The 16,379-nt window shown below is 39.5% G+C and overlaps 2 protein-coding genes across 3 annotated transcripts; one reads left to right on the plus strand and one right to left on the minus strand.

Moving 5' to 3' along the window:
• Positions 1 to 788: 788 nt before the first annotated feature.
• LOC103512841 (glycine-rich protein 3) lies at positions 789 to 4,591 on the plus strand. Of its 2 annotated transcripts, XM_008477626.3 has the most exons (4): positions 789 to 976; positions 1,614 to 1,761; positions 1,884 to 1,904; positions 4,367 to 4,591. In XM_008477626.3, exons 1-4 carry the CDS (start codon positions 965 to 967, stop codon positions 4,495 to 4,497), a joined length of 312 nt encoding a protein of 103 aa, XP_008475848.1. In that variant the 5' UTR covers positions 789 to 964; the 3' UTR covers positions 4,498 to 4,591. The 2 variants fall into 2 exon arrangements, with proteins under 2 accessions (XP_008475848.1, XP_008475849.1); XM_008477627.3 differs by lacking the exon at positions 1,884 to 1,904 and having other exon boundaries at positions 813 to 976; positions 1,614 to 1,782.
• Positions 4,592 to 11,377: 6,786 nt separating this feature from the next.
• LOC103512844 (neuropeptide-like protein 31) lies at positions 11,378 to 12,349 on the minus strand. The gene is made up of 2 exons (XM_008477628.3): positions 12,187 to 12,349; positions 11,378 to 11,576 (listed from the first exon to the last, which is right to left on the minus strand). Exons 1-2 carry the CDS (start codon positions 12,308 to 12,310, stop codon positions 11,416 to 11,418), a joined length of 285 nt encoding a protein of 94 aa, XP_008475850.1. The 5' UTR covers positions 12,311 to 12,349; the 3' UTR covers positions 11,378 to 11,415.
• Positions 12,350 to 16,379: the final 4,030 nt, after the last annotated feature.

Consider the following 16,379-nt stretch of genomic DNA (forward strand, 5'->3'; position numbering starts at 1 on the left):
AAAGGAAGAAAAAAAGAAAATGGGGCCACAGACAAGTACCTTGAGGTACAGAAACACACCGGGGTAGGGTATTATAACCGCAAGGAGTTTGGATATTGTGTCAAACGCTTTGTTCACGTCAAGTCAAGTGTTCGAAATGGCGAAATTTCCGGCCTTGTTCTCTTGTTTTCACCTTTTGTCTTTTCCTTCTTTACTTTTTTCTCTTTCCCTTTGTCTCCTTTTTCGTTTTTTATTTGAATAAAAGGAGGAGGCAAAGGAGGAGGAGGAAGAGGAGGAGAGTTATGGAAGTTATGAAGAAGGAGTTGGAATAGGATTGGGTGTTATGAGGAGGTTTGTGTAGAAGGAGGTCATGTGTTCGGGTTCCTTCTTCGTCTTCTTCTCTTCCTCCTTCTTCTTGGTCTTCTTCTCCTCCTTCTCCTCCTCCTCCTTCTCCTCCTCCTCCTTCTTCGTCTTCTTCTCTTCCTCCTTCTTCTTGGTCTTCTTCTTCTTCCTCCTTCTCCTTCTTATCCTCCTCCTTCTTCTCCTTCTTCTTCTCCTTCTCCTCCTTCACCTTCTTCTCCGCCTCCTCCTTCTTCGTCTTCTTTATTTTTATTAGACTATATTATTATTTTTCCTCTCTTCCAAGTTAAGACTTACCTATTTTCGTTAGAACGTAGATACCAACGAGGTATCTAACAAGGATTTTACCCCCTCCAACCTTCGAGGAAACCTAGAAACTAGACTGAAATAGGTAATAGGTTCCTACCTAGGTAATAGGTACCTATCTTCCTAGGTAAATAGGTAATCTTCTTTGTGTTCGTTTTTTTATAAAACTCCCTGTCTGGACATTTCAAACCATCAGAAATTCGACCTACTTTGAGCGTGAAACAAGTGTGATTTTTAAGAAAAAAGTTCGATTTTTTTAAAAGTTTTTAGACTTTGTTTTTTTTTCTGTGAAATTTATTTTCGTCGATTCTTTTTCAAAATGGTTTCAAAAGTAAGTTTCTTGAACATTTTTGTGTTTTTACCTTTTTTTAAATAATTAATAGTTATTTTGAATTTAAGTTTAAATTTTTAAATCATCTTTTTACTTTTTTTTTCATTCTTTATTTTTTAGTTTTAGTAGGAATAGGATGTGTCGGGATTGTAGTTTCACAATATCACCTTAGTTTCGAGAATGAACATTATCCGTTCAAGATAAAATCCGCCCCAGGTGGGAATCGAACCCGCGGCCTAGCGCTTACAAGGCAGACTGGCAGACGCGCTACTAACCAAGCGAACTAGGCTGGGATACCTTCCTTTTTAAGTATTATAATAATAATTACCTAGATCCGTTTTTTCCGTCAAGAGGCTTGTAGAACACTTTGCGCGCGCGCGGGATGACGGATCAGTTCGTCAAGAGGCTAATATAAAGTCCAAGACAACATGGCCCTCAAGACGGCTGACTCCAAGTTGAATGTCAATTACGGCTGTTCAAAATTTCCAACCCACCTATCCTTTGGAATATTGTTTGTTCCCGGATAGATGGGCAGTCTGTGCCGTTCTTGTATGCATGTGAAGATAAAGGCCATTAGATTTTAATGCTAAAATACGCTTTTTTGAGCCAGCTCTAATCCTCTCTCCATTTTCCGCAGTTATGTATTTTGGCCGCACTCATGGCCGCTATTGCCGTGACAATGGCCGCTCCTGCGGCTGATCCCAAGGCTCAAGATCTAGAAGGCCAGGCTTCGGCTTATTTCGGAGGTGCTTATGGTGGATACCCCAGTTATGGCTACGGAGGAGGTTACCCGGCTTATGGATATGGTAAGAGCAACTGCCCCAATAAAATAGAAGAGATTAGAATAGAATAGTAATAGAATAAAATCAGAATAGAATAGAATAGAATAGTTATGGCTACGGTGGAGGTTACCCGGCTTATGGATATGGTAAGAGCAACTGCCCCAATAAAATAGAAGAGATTAGAATAGAATAGTAATAGAATAAAATCAGAAGAGAGCAGGGAGACAGGATAGGAGGAAAGTCAGCCGTTCCGAGAACGAACTTATTTGTTTAGGATAGAGTTCACCCCGGGTGGGAATCGAACCCGCGGCCTAGCGCTTACCAGGGCTTTATACAGGATTTTATTGAGAAGATGCCCGAGAGTCCAAACAATGATGTATTGGGGGTGAATACTCCAAATTTTCGGAGTCCTCCCCATAGTAAAAATGTAGCCCGAGGGGGTAACTGGGCCCCCTCGGCCCCCATAAATACGGCCCTACGCGCTACCCTCCAAGCTAGCTATGCAATGTTTATGATTTGATTCAATTCAATTCAATTCAATTATTCATTTATTGAACATAATAATAGATATACAAAGGTGTTTTTCCCAAGTCAATATTGACTTCTACCAATTTTCTACGATGATGTTCTCTTGAAATAGCGACAGTACCTTCCTATCCTGAGTCATTGTCTACTAAGGTGAGTCGTCATTGATTCTTCTGAAGAACTCGAGAAGAAGTCAATAATCAATATTGACATTGCTCGGGTTATTTTTACGAGTGAAAAAATCCAGAAATATGAGCAATACTGCGAAGATTCAGTAAAGGAAGAGTCCGTTGTAGAATAGAATAGAACCAAGTTTCATGTCGCATCCTTGTCACATTTGTGAACTACATACCAAATTTCAAGTCTCTAGCTCATACCGTTCCTGAGATATTGTTAAATTAGAGCGAAAACCGCCAAAAAGCGGTAAAATGCCGCCAAGCGTTGCACCGGTCTTAACCAAAAGTTCCGTGTCGCATCCTTGTCACATTTCACAGCTACATACCAAATTTCAAGTCTCGAGATATTTTGTTTACAGACAGACAGACAGACAGACACTCGGACCAATGGCTGAAACTTTGGAGCTCTAGGGACCTCAAAATGTGTTTTGGCACTAAAATCTGACCATCAAAAATTTGACCCGATTACATTACTTTCCTTCCTATAGGATAAGGAAAGTGAACATTATACTTACCCCTACTATTGAAGGTCCTTGTAATTTTGTTTTTAATTGAGATTGATGAAGAAATTAGACTTTACCTATAGGTACCTATATCAATAAAATTTCAACTTGGTAGCAACAGCCCCAATGCAAATTCACTGTTGGTGCTAGGTGTGAACCTAAAAGAGGTACCTACCGACATCCATAATCCATAGGTACCTACCTAGGAAGGTATAGGTATCTAATACGTTACCTACCTTCCTACGAGTTTACATACCTAGGTACCTACACATACCTACCTACATGGCTGGCTATCCACTTGTTAATTTGTATACCGACATGTAAAAAAAAAAAAAAAAAATAAAATAAAAAAATGTAAACATCTATGTTAGATCTTCCAAGTTCCAAGAACTCAATCTGCCAGCCTAGTTAGCCAGCCTTGTAAGCAGTAGGTCGCGGGTTCGATGCCCACCCGGGACAAGCTTTCTCCCAAACAGATCGCTTTTTCCTATCCTGTCCTCCTCTCTTTGATTTCAGGACGATAAGACCTTAGCAGTTACAGTTCCCTTTATCAAAACTATCATCATAATTATTATCGCTCGTCTCTTTGACTTGTAATGCCGCCACTGGTCGCTACTCGATTAAAGTGGCTACTCAATTGTCCTCACGAGGCTGAGTGCACCCCGAACTCCAAGCATTATGGCTACGGAGGAGGTTACCCAGCTTATGGATATGGTAAGAACTATGTACTTTCCTACAATAGAATATAGTGGATTTGAATAGAAAGAACAGATTTGAATATCTCTTGGAGGGTTTCAGCAGTCATTATATATAAGATCTGTGGGTCAACTTGATAAGGAGAACCAAATGAAAATTTGAATAGGTTTGTTTTTTTTTTTTTTTTCTTTTCTTTTCTTTTTAAGACGTTTGATAAAGAGAACTGTAACCGCCAAGGCCTTATCCTCCCGAAAGCGAATAGAGAAGAAGTACAGAATAGCCACTTAGCCACCCTTAGTTAGCTTGGAGAGCAGCGCTTCTACTTTGTAAGCGCTCGGAGGTTCGGTTTCCACAAGGGGCGAACTTTATCCAGATAAGGTTCGTTCTCAGAACGGCTGGCTTTCTCCTATCCTGTCTTCCTTCTCTCTTCGCTTTTTGGGCGATAAGACCTTAGCAGTTACAGTTCCCTCTATCTAACTTCTTTAAATAAAGAAAAAAAGAATTGAATTGAATTGAATAAGCAATGTACCTATTTATTAACAATAATAAGTACATAAGTTTGACCATCCCCTAAGCTTGCAGAAACTTCTAGGGGGTGCGGCTGTTTACTTCTTCAGAAAGTACTCGAAGAAGAAGAAGAAGAAGAAGAAGAAGAAGAAGAAGAGAAGCTATCGAAATTCTAACTGTATTTTTGTTTAAATTTTCCAGGGGGCGCCTATGGTGGTTACCCATCGGGCGGTTATTACGGGGGCTATCCATACAGTGGTTGGCAGGGCGGCTACTCTGGATATCAACATCATGGCGGCCTAGGCTATGGAAAGTACGGAATCCACGGCTAGAGGGCGCTCTTTCTGCCGCCTAACTCTCGGAAGCAAACTGGCGTGATTCTCAAGCTTTAACCCTTTCACCCCTAAAGGTACAATACATCCCACAGAAGCATGATCTTTAAAATGGGATATGTATATCATCCCAGATCTATCGAAAAAATTCCGTTCTCAGTGTTTTTCAAACGTTTCTTTTGTGATCTAAGACGTCAGTAAAATTCACTTGGCTAACTTGTCTGGTTTTGTCTCCAGATCGATTTTTGTTCCGTATAGTCCCAGAAACATGAAACTTTCTAGAGGTCTTATTTATAGCCCAAATAATAATGCCAGATCAGGAAAATTGAAAGCTTCTTCCTAAAAAAAAAGTCGGAGTGAAAGGGTTAAAGGCACTTTATTTTCCACTAGTTCTTCGCCTTTATTTTCCACTATTCGATTTCTATACTCCATTTCAGCCCCCGTGGCAGGGAAATGAAAGAGAAATGTCAACGAAGGAAATTGTGAAAGAGAAAATGATACAATGATTAATGGAGACATGGAATGGAATGCGAGAGAGAAAAACTAGGAACTAGTGAAAAGAGACGTGAATTGAAAACATGAGAGAAACTAGCAATGAAAACAAAACTACAAGCAAACATACATACATTAGTTACATCCAAGTCATACATAACATTTGTTTCGCAACTGTTGCGAGATAAATTTAATGTTTCCAATGTTGAGCAACTTTCAAGATAAAACCTACTACCTACCTACATACTAACAGCCGAGACAGACAGACCGACAGAGACAAAAAGAGGGAGGGAGAGAGAGAGAGAGAGAAAGAGAAAGAAGGGAGTGGAATCGTGGATGAGTAAAACATCTTCTGAATTCTACCCCTTTCTCTCTCTCTCTCTCTCTCTCTCTCTAATTCTTCCTCTTTCTTTATCTCTCTCTCTCTCTATCTCTCTAATTCTACCTCTTTCTCCCTTTTTTCTCAATCTATTCTTTCTTTCACACTCTTTACTCTACTCCTCTCTCCCCCTCTCTTTCCATCTTTTTCCCTATTCCTCTCTCTCTCTCTCTCTCTCTCTCCCCTCCATCACTTTTATCACCTTCTATATGAAACTCTTTTCATAATAGAGAATATTGAATTATGGAAAAGTATGAAAGGAAGAAAAAAACTCAAAAGTCCTAGGAGGACATGAAACTTTGTAAAGGTCTTATATAAAGCCCAAATAATAATGCCTGATCAGAAAAAAATGGAAGAGTCTTCCTAAAATAAGTCGGGGTGAAAGGGTTAAGTCGGCCACTCCCTATCAAGTAGACCTGACAGGCGGACCTGAATCAGGCGAACCTGATCAGGTCTACCTAAAAGTGAGTGGCTGACCTAAAAATAACGCCAGTTTCTTCCGTTCACAATCTTTTCTCTCCTAGTCTGCCTGAAATGTTCTTACTCAAATCCTTGATCAAACCCGGATAAAACTCAGATAAAACCCTGATATTACCTGACATGTGCCTGGATATTAATTTTTTGTACCTACCTACATACTCCTTTTGTGTAACTAGATATTTCTTTTTTTGTACCTACCTATTTTCTATTTTTTTTTACCTAAGATATTTCTGATACTTAATATGTAACTAAATACCTATTTTTTTCTCATTACCTGTGATTTTTATAATACTTGTTTTTATTTTTTAACTTGGAAATTTGGACCTTCCCCCAATTTTTTTCCTTTAATTTTAAATTGGTGGTTCGGCTAAGATTCGAATCTATGACATTCTGATTGCCAGGTGAATGCTTGGTAATCAGGACACCTTGATACAGCCTACTTAAACAATAGAATGTAATCTATTTTATTGACTCTATGATTTTATAATAAAGAAATGGATAAAAATCAAAATATAAACACACTCTCCTTTGTTTTGTACCTGTACTATTACCAAAATATGTCGTATTTATTTTGACCGTATTTTTATGCTAACCTAAGCAATGGCCATAAATAGGTAGGTACAACGAAAATGATATACCTACAGAGAAGTATTACAGTAGGCAGAAGGTAAGTACGGTAAGCCAGCCTAGTTAGCTTGGTTGGTAGTGCGTCTGCTTTGTAAGCGCTAGGCCGCGGGTTCGATTCCCGCCCGGGGCGGATTTTATATTGCTTTTTATTTACAAATATGTAAATGCAGTTTCTTTGTGTTATTATATCACAAGTTTGGTGCTCACTGCAGCATTGTAGGGTTTTCCCAATATTTCAATAATCCTAAAATCCAATGTTAACCTACCATGCTGGCACCGGTCGCTATGCGCATTTATTTTTCATAGCTACTCATTTTCCTCACGAGGCTGAGTGGGCCCCGCAACAGCCAGTCACGGAATCAATCATTTGCATGATACAATTTCTTGGCCCCGCCGGGAATCGAACCCGGGTCTCCCGCGTGCAAGGCGAGTGCAGTGACCACTACGCCATGGGAGCTGACGCCATTCCCCCGGGAATCGAACCCGGGTCTCCCGCGTGCAAGGCGAGCGCAGTGACCACTACGCCATGGGAGCTGAAGATTGGATTTCCTCACGAGGCTGAGTGGGCCCCGCAACAGCCAGTCACGGGATCAATCATTTGCATGATACAAATTTCTTGACCCTGCCGGGATTCGAACCCGGGTCTCCCGCGTGCAAGGCGAGCGCAGTGACCACTACGCCATGGGAGCTGACTGAAACGAGATCGAGGCCCCGCAACAGCCAGTCACGGAATCAATCATTTGGATGATACAAATTTCTTGACCCCGCCGGGAATCGAACCCGGGTCCGCTGAGTGGGCCCCACAACAGCCAGTCACGGGATCAATCATTTGCATGATACAAATTTCTTGACCCCGCCGGGAATCGAACCCGGGTCTCCCGCGCGTGCAACGCGAGCACAGGTGACCCCTAACCAGGGAGCTGACCCATCGTCATAATCTGCAGAAGACTACTTAAGCTGGCATTGCTGCAAATGCCTTGATATCCTCTATTGTTATTTACAAATATGTAAATATCAAAATAGATATATACAACCTACCTACTTAGGTACATTGATATAATACCTAGATCCTAGATCTTGGCCCTCTGATCTAGAGTCTCAACCACGAGGCTTGGACACCCGCGGGAGATATCAAAAAATTTCAAGGGCTCCAGGTTGTTGCCCTCAAATTCCTACCAGTTCATTAATACCTGGTTAAACCTCTTGATCGGTCATTGGAGGTTTGACCTTTTGGGAATTTTACACCAGAAGTTCAAAGTTCTTTGGTTTTACCTAAGCCTAAAGACTTTATATTCTGAGCCTAAAGACTTTGAACTTAAAAATTCTAAAACTAAAGTCTTTAAACTTAAAGATTCTATTTAAATCGAAAGAAATTAAAGTCTTATTGAAAAATAAAGTTAATTATCATTTTGAAAAAAAAAAAAAAAAAAAAAAAAAATGCTAAACTAAACACTATAAGTTATTGCATCTTAATGACGTCATCACTCAAGATTCCAGAGATTCCTGTTTGTTGATCTTATGGTGTGTTCAAACATTGTCGATCGGCCGTCGATCGACGAGGTGAATCTAATGTTGTCGAGGTAGTGTGGACGGTTCAGTCGACAATCGACATCGATCAACGAGGTCGGCAATGTGTGGACACCGCTTCAGAGCAGCGCTTATACTATGGTCAGCTGTTTCGATTCCCGTCCGGGGCGGATTTTATCCGAACCGAAGGGTGGAAGCTCCAAATTTTCGGAGGCTGGCCTTCAGTAAAGGAGAAAAACGATGCTTAAGGAAGGGAGGCCCTTTGCCCTACCCCTCTAAATAAGCCCCTGGTGGATACCCATTCTGCCTCGGTGGTGTAGTGGTCAAGGCGCTCGCCTGGTAAACAGGAGGGCGTGGGTTCGATCCCAGCCGAGGCATGGAATTTTATCCTCATTTATTTGAGAATTTGACCACAATAATAGTATTAGCCTAGTAGCCTACTGCTGGAGTAAAGGGACTTTTCAGTCCTATGCGAGCAGTATAAATAAGCCCCTGATGGGCACCCAATGAAGGGAGATGCAGTCTATTTAATATGGGTTCAACCAAGTGTGGTACAGGAACACACGAATGTCAAGGCTTAGCCCAAGTTGACCTAGGTTATGGTATAAATCTAGTCAACCAAATCGATCGGGTTAAAACAAAATAATAATAATGTAGTACCTATGTATCACTATTATCCCAACATTACGGAACCATTCATACTAAAAATAGGTAACCCAGAAATGATCTACAGCTACCGCCATTGAACCATTAAATTTATTCTCAAGAAAGATTAAGGTACCTACAACTACATACATACATACATACATACATACATACATACATACATACATACATACATACATACATACATACATACATACATCGGCCCTGGCCACAGTTACACCGTTCTATTCCTCATACAATGATTTATTATTCACAAAGTGATGGGTACCTATTACCTACCTACCCATTTTCCTATTTATTATAAATTAGGTACAATATTTTAATGAGTAGGTACCTACCTAGGTAGTTCCTAGATGTGTAACTTTGTAGGTTTTACGTAACACTGTAACATTGTATAAATAAGTAAATAGTTATGATCAGAGAAGTTCAGAATAAGGCACTTACCTATTTTTTCCAAAATATGACACTAAAAACCTGGCAATATGGCACTTATTTTGTGAAAATATGACATTTATTTTTTCAAAACATGGCAAAATAAGCAATTTTTTAAAGAATCAGAGGCAACTGTTTTACATTTTTCCTTGGAATGTCAAGTAAAAATTGAATTTTCAACCTTTCAAAAAAATTTTCGCTGTTTTGACTACAGATTTGGATTTTTGAGGACTTTTTACGTAGGAATCGACCTTTGATGCTAAATGTTTCCCCAAATATACATTTGTGTACGATTCTTTTCAGTACTTTTTTGAAAAAAAAAAAGGAAAAAAAATCTTTGTTTTTAAAGTTTTATATTTTCCCTACAACTGCTTAAAATGTGGCAAAATTTTATGGCATTTTTCAAAATTTTGCTAAAATATGCCAAATAGTATTGCGCCATGGCATTTGAACTTCTCTGATAATAAATAAGTTATGATAATTTATCATAATCTAACCCACGGGTAATGCTACTTTGCTGAAGATCAAGGACTTTCTAGTTATTTATTTAGAGGTGAGTTAAAGGTAAGACTTCTAGAGTTTCCATGTTGCATCAAATCTTATTTTTGCTAGGTTAAAACCGGTTAAAATAAAATAATAATAATAATAATAATAATAATAATAATAATAAAGTACCTAACCCAGAAATGATGGTATGGCCATGACAATTGTAAATTCGCAGATGATAAATGACTTTGGCAGATGTCGTTAAAAATTAAATCAGACCATTAGGTTGACTGAAAACAGACATAGAGATCTTTGTTTAGTTTTTTGTCTCGTGACCTTAAACCTTAAATTTAAGGTAACCATCATTATTCATTACTATAGGTGTCTTAGCCTCATACCTACTTACCTACATTATAGGACTTGTAGGTGATGACTTGATGAACTAAAGATAGGTAAATAGACTCCTTAGTATTACAGACTATTTCATCGAACAAAGGAAATAAGGTCCTTTTTTTCAAAGAGGTTTTATAAAGGGAACTGTACCTAACTGCTAAGGTCTTATCGTCCCGAAATCGAAGAGAGAAGGAAGACAGGATTGGAAAAAAGGCAGCCGTTCCGAGAACGAATCTTATCTGTTCTAGAACAAAATCCGCCCCGAGCGGGAATCGAATCCGGGACCTAGCGCTTACAAGGTAGACGCGCTTCCTAGCCAACTAGGCTGGCTTCAGCAAAGTAAAAAGTTGTTCAGGCATTTGACACATCCACTACTAAATAAATTACAAGGGATTCTTTTTGCTTAGCGCATTGCATAACTCAAAGTTTTACGGCGTTCACATAATTCAGCTTTATTCATTGATTGAGCCAGCCTAGTTAGCTTGGTTGATAGTGCGTCTGCCTTGTAAGCGCTGGGCCGCGGGTTCGATTCCCGCCCGGGGCGGATTTTATCCTGATGGGATAATGTTCGTTCTCGGAACGGCTGGCTTTCTCCTATCCTGTCTTCCTTGTCTCTTCGATTTCGGGACGATAAGACCATAGCAGTTACAGTTTCCTCTGTCAAACTCTTAAAAAAAAAATAATAATAAATAAATAAAAAAAGAAGCCAGCGGCAAGCGGAGATAGAACGTCGAATACATCAGTTCCCGTGGGATCACTGAAGTTAAGCAACGATCCGCGTGGTTGGTTTCCGAATGGGTCACCGTTGGAGCAATCTTTTATTGTTGGCTTTTCCAGGCCCCATTCAGACTTGGTGAGGTTAATGTGAGAAGGCGGATAGGTTATCGTCGAATGGTATATTCTCTTATTTTACAGTGTTCGAAAAGTCTTCGAACCCCTGAATATTTTTTGAACGTCTAAAGATGAGAATCTGAAATTTAGGTTAGTGTTATATCTTTTTAAGCTATTTTTTTCTTTTCTTTTTTTTTTTTTTTGCAGTAGTCGCGAAATTTCGGCCAGAGCCAGATTCAGCCAAAGCAGGCGTCAACTTCAGAATCCCAAGACCAACCCAAATTTCAGATTCTCATCTTTAGCCGTTAAAAAATATTTACGCCAGCCTAGTTAGCTTAGTTGGTAGTGCGTCTGCCTTGTAAGCGCTAGGCCGCGGGTCCGATTCCCACCCGGGGCGGATTTTATCCTGAAGGGATAGGGTTCGTTCTTAGAACGGCTGGCTTTCTCCTATCCTCTCTTCCTCCTTCTCTTTTCGATTTTGGGATGATAAGACCCTAGCAGTTACAGTTCCCTCGATCGAACCTCTAAAAAGGGAAGAAAATGAAAACACAGAGATCAAATTTTTTGTGCATTTTGTACATTTTTATTTCCTAAAGTTCGAGATCCTAATAGTAGTAGCCGCCATATCCGTGTCCATATCCGCCATATCCATATCCGTGTCCATATCCGCGACCATATCCATATCCGTGTCCATATCCTCCATATCCTCTGCCGTATCCTCCGTAGCCGTGGCCATATCCGCCATAGTAGCCTCTGCCGTAACCTCCTGAGGGGAGAAGAGAGAAAAGGGTCAGGTTTTGATTGGTAAAGTTTTGAAAAATCAAGTAAAACCTTTGAAAAAACGACTAGAACTTTGAGAAGTTTTGAAAAAAAAGACAACTTTTTTTGAAACATTCTAAAAGTTTTGTACCTAAATTCTTTGAGAAATCAAGTTTTTTTTTTATATTAAGTAGGTATAGGTAGGTACCTAAAATATCAAGTTTTTTTATATTAAGTAGGTATAGGTAGGTACCTAAAATATTTGATATTTTTGAAAAAATCAAATACCTAAATAATCCTTTAAAAAATGAAGAAAGACTAGCGAAAAATCAAGTTAAACTTTTGAGGAATCTCCTCATTTTTTTTTTTTTCTTTTTCAAAGACATAATCCTTTGTACACTTTTGAAAGAATCAAAATAAATGAAACTTTTGAAAATCAAATACCCAAAATTAAAATAGAAGACTGTTATTGTACCTATACTGTTTCTGTTGAAATTATTTATATAAATAAAGGAAAAGTACCTATTTCATTAAAAAAAAAACAACAACAAAAAACACTGATATCCCACCAAAAAAACCCATTTGTACAAAGTTGTGCCAAGGAAAAAAATTCTTACCGTATCCTCCGTAACCGTGACCGTAACCTCCATAACCTCCGTAACCATAGCCGAGGCTCTTGGCGGCAATCAGGCCGAAGATGGGGGAGGCAGTTGTCATGGAAATGGCAACCATGGCCACCATGAGAGCGAGAACGGCCTGCAATCAGAAAGAGACGTTATTCTTTGATGTCTGAGAGCGCATGGGTTAAGAGGAAAACATAAAACCTGGAGAAGAGCATGGACTGGGTTGATGGAAAAAGAAAGATACATAGGTAAAAGAATCGATTTTTTTAAAATTAAAGTTAGAGGAAGAAGGGATAGGAAAAAGCTAGCCTTTCAAAAGAGACCCTCGACCCACCTGCGGGTGCGGTGATACCCTAACCGTGGACCACATATTTAATTGCCACACACATCTACAAATAGTATTGAGGATTAAATTCCATACCTCGGCTGGGATTGAACCCACGCCCCCCTGTTTACCAGGCGAGCGCCTTGACCACTACACCACCAAGGCAGGTATATGTTCTGTCTGCTCCTGAATTTTCTCTAACGTCCTTCCCAAGGGTCATCTCAAAAAATGACACCTCAAAGGGTTAAAGTCCGGGGATTACCTGAAGATGAGCACCAGAATGAATTGTATTTGGCTGACAGCTCAGCCTGGTCAAACCTTCGAGGTCATTGGAGGAAGAAACTGAAGAAGAAGAAGACAAAGAAGAAGAAGAAGGAAGACGAAGAAGAAGAAGGAAGAAGAAGAAAAGAAGAAGAAGGATAGAAGGAAGAAGAAGAAAAGAAGAAGAAGAAGAAAAGAAGAAGAAGAAAACTAAAGAAAAAAAATCTACCTACATAAGGAAAAACAGACAGGTTCATAAAATTTAAATAAATACAGGGTCATCTCATAATCAGAATTAGAATATGAATATTAGCCTTATTGAATATTAATATAAATTTATGAACTTTAAAGAAAGAACTGACTCATTGCCAGCCTAGTTGGCTTGGAAGGTAGCCTGACTTGATTGCCACCCGCACCGAGGTGAACTTTATCAAACAGTGTTCGTTCTCGGAACGGCTGGCTTTCTCCTATCCTGCCTTCCTTCTCTCTTCGCTTTCGGAACAATAAGACCTCAATATGTAGTTACAATGGCCTCTTTGAACCCTCTTCATGCTTTCCCAACACACACAGACTGGGTGAGTAAAAAAAAAAAAAAAAATCTGGTGTGAACATCCCACGACTTTCCTTGTCCTATTGAATGATGCTTATTTGAGTATTATTTTACCCTAACTTTTACCATATCTCTAACCGTTTAGTCGGTATCCGAGGCAGCTAAAACCATGTTTGTACTACAGGCTAAAATATGAGTATTCTGAAGATTTGTCCACCGCCTGTAGGTTGGACATCACTGAATTCCTGACTCATGGTCATCCTCAGACAAGTCCATATACACATGTGCGATATCCATATCAATCTGTGTATGTTCTTATCTAGGTATATAATTACCTATGTACATAGATATAGTCTGCTTCTAATAGACCCGGGTTCGATTCCCGGCGGGGTCAAGAAATTTGTATCATGCAAATGATTGATTCCGTGACTGGCTGTTGCGGGGCCCACTCATGCGCAGCACCTATCTCAACTAAACGTTTTTTGTTGCATCCTTGTCACATTTGACAGCTACATACCAAATTTCAAGTCTCTAGCTCTTACCGTTCTCGAGATATTTTGTCCAGACACACACACGGACCAATGGCTGAAACTTTGGATTTAGGCTCTAGGGACCTCAAAACGTGTTTTGGCACTAAAAACTGACCATCGAAAATTTGACCCGATTACATTACTTTCCTTCCTATAGGATAAGGAAAGTAAAAAAAGGAAGGTTTTATATTTGACAGCTTTTGAGGCGATTTGATAGAGGGAACTGTAACTACTACGGTTTTATCGCCCCCGAGAGCAAAGACAGAAGGAACACAGAATAGGAGAAAGCCAGTCAGTCCGAGAATGAACTTTATCTGTTCAAGATAAAGTTCACCTCGGGTGGGTATCGAACCCACGACCTAGGACTTACAAGGCAGACGTACTACCGCTCAAGCTGACCACACTGAGAAAAATCAGAGATAGGGTGCCACAAGTTGGGGTGGAAGAACTCTATTATTGGGTTACTTCCCCTGATTTAGGGTATTGGAATGCTATATTCTGAACACTAGAATAGAGCATTCCAATACCGTTCCCGATGTAGATTTCAATACCCATTAGAGTTTCGGAACCCAGTCACTTGATTAGGCTTCTGGCACCCTAGTTTTTTCCCAGTGCAGACTGGCTCATTCAAACTTTAGACTCATTTCGTGACAGATTTTGTAGATATTTTAGGAGGTTTTTTCTCTATATTAGGCACACGTAGGTAGTCAGAGGCCAAGTCTCACAGAACGATGACATTGTCAACAAAATTATCGCCTAGACAGTAAAACATCAGAAAACAAATAAATAATGCTAAAACAAATAAACCTGAAGGCTGAAGATCAACACTTTAAGAGACAAAAAAAAAAAAAAAAAAAAAAAAAAAAACCGGGAGAGAACATTTTTTTCCCTTGAATTCTGGACTATCTAAATTAAGGAGCGCGGTAGCGCTCCGCCCCGCCAAGTCAAGACAGTTTGACCGCGCTACTAGAGATATTATACGCGACAGGGAAAGTAGCGAAGAAGAAAGGAAAAGAAGAAGAAGAAGAAGAAGAAGAAGAAGAAGAAGAAGAAGAAGAAGAAGGGAAAGAAGAATTTTGATCGTAGCAGTACAATATGAAAAAGAAAAAGAAGAGGAAGAAGAAGAAGGAGGAGGAGGAAAAACAAAAGAAGGAGAAGAAGAAGAAGACACTAAGACAATCAGGGAGACAAGAATAAGGAAAAAAAGGAAAACCCATGTAAAAAGGAAACAGTAAAAAAAAAAAAAAAAATTGTTGGCTCAGATTGCACGTGTTTAAATTTATCGCACGAGATTGACTTTGAAGTTTAACCCGTTAACCCATTGGGTTTAACGTCATGAAAAACGTAGATGGACTTCTTTAGGAGGTTTGAATCTCGTCGTTCCAAAAGCGAAAAGAGAAGGAGAATGGGATGGGAGAAAGCCAGCCGTTCCGAGAACGAACCTTATCTGTTTAGGATAAAATCCATCCGGGGCGGAAATCTAACTCGCGACCTACAAGGCCGAAGGCCGGCGCTCTACCCTCCAAGGTAACTAGGCCTGTAACCCCTGTAAGGCACCTTAACTATGAAGTGGTGTTAGACCTTGTTTTGCTCCATCAATCATTTCATTTGTGGCGTCAGCATGATTGCTGGTGCCCTATACCGAGAAGGTTGCACTTCGGTATGATGTATGATGTTATAATAATAGTGCTTATTTATACTGCTCGCATAGGACTGAAAAGTCCCTTTACTCCAGCAGTAGGCTACTACTATTATTGTGGGGACTATATACTAAGATCTAGGTAAACAGGGGACGGCGTGAACGACACAAGAGTGTTAAAGCGCCAAACTAGAAAAAAAAAGTTAGCCTTTCCGAATTCCGAGAACAAACCTTATCCGTTCAGGATAAAATTCACCCCCAACGGGAATCGAACCGTAGTATGTCAACAATAGGTAGCCGAGTAGGTATCACACTAAGCTTGCAATCCGAAGGTCCCGGGTTCAATTCCCGGTGGGGTAGAAGTTTTTTTCGTGCTTGGATTTCGGGGATTACTCAGCCTCGTGAGGAAAATTGAGTAGCTACCAAAAGTAGCGACCAGTGGCGGTATTACCAGTGTAAAAAGATTATTGAAATATGGAAATCGATTGCAAAGAAGACACTTAGTAATGTTGTGATATCCACAAAACTTGTGAAAAAGCTCTGCTTTACCAGAATTTGAGATTTGATTTTTTTTTTTTTTTTTTTAATACTTTAATTTCCGTGGGACTTATTGATATTTATTTCAATTTGGCATTCATTCACCATATATATCTTTCGTACCTAATTATTATTTTTCATTAGAACTTTACTTTGGTCAAGATGTAAAAAAAAAAAAAAAAAAAAAATCTCCCAAAATTTCAAAGATAAACTTTAGAAAAAAGGCACACACAAATTAAAGTTCATCCAAATTCCTGATAAAAAAAGCTTTATCTTTAGGTCTTTAGGTATATCACAGATTCACAGATAGGCCTAGAAAGAGGGTAGGCTAGGCACAAATCTCAC

Source organism: Diaphorina citri, unplaced genomic scaffold, assembly GCF_000475195.1.
Source record: "Diaphorina citri unplaced genomic scaffold, Diaci psyllid genome assembly version 1.1 scaffold892, whole genome shotgun sequence".
NCBI classification, from domain to species: Eukaryota; Metazoa; Arthropoda; class Insecta; order Hemiptera; family Psyllidae; genus Diaphorina; species Diaphorina citri.

Bases quoted from the DNA above. Each gene is read 5' to 3' on its own strand.
- LOC103512841 (XM_008477626.3), top strand. The intron at 1,762-1,883 runs GTTACCCGGCTT...GCTACGGTGGAG, and splicing joins CAGTTATGGCTACGGAGGAG to GTTACCCGGCTTATGGATAT. The intron at 1,905-4,366 runs GTAAGAGCAACT...TAAATTTTCCAG, and splicing joins TTACCCGGCTTATGGATATG to GGGGCGCCTATGGTGGTTAC.
- LOC103512844 (XM_008477628.3), bottom strand. From the start codon at position 12,310: ATGGTGGCCATGGTTGCCATTTCCATGACAACTGCCTCCCCCATCTTC. The intron at 11,577-12,186 runs GTAAGAATTTTT...TTCTCCCCTCAG, and splicing joins TCACGGTTACGGAGGATACG to GAGGTTACGGCAGAGGCTAC.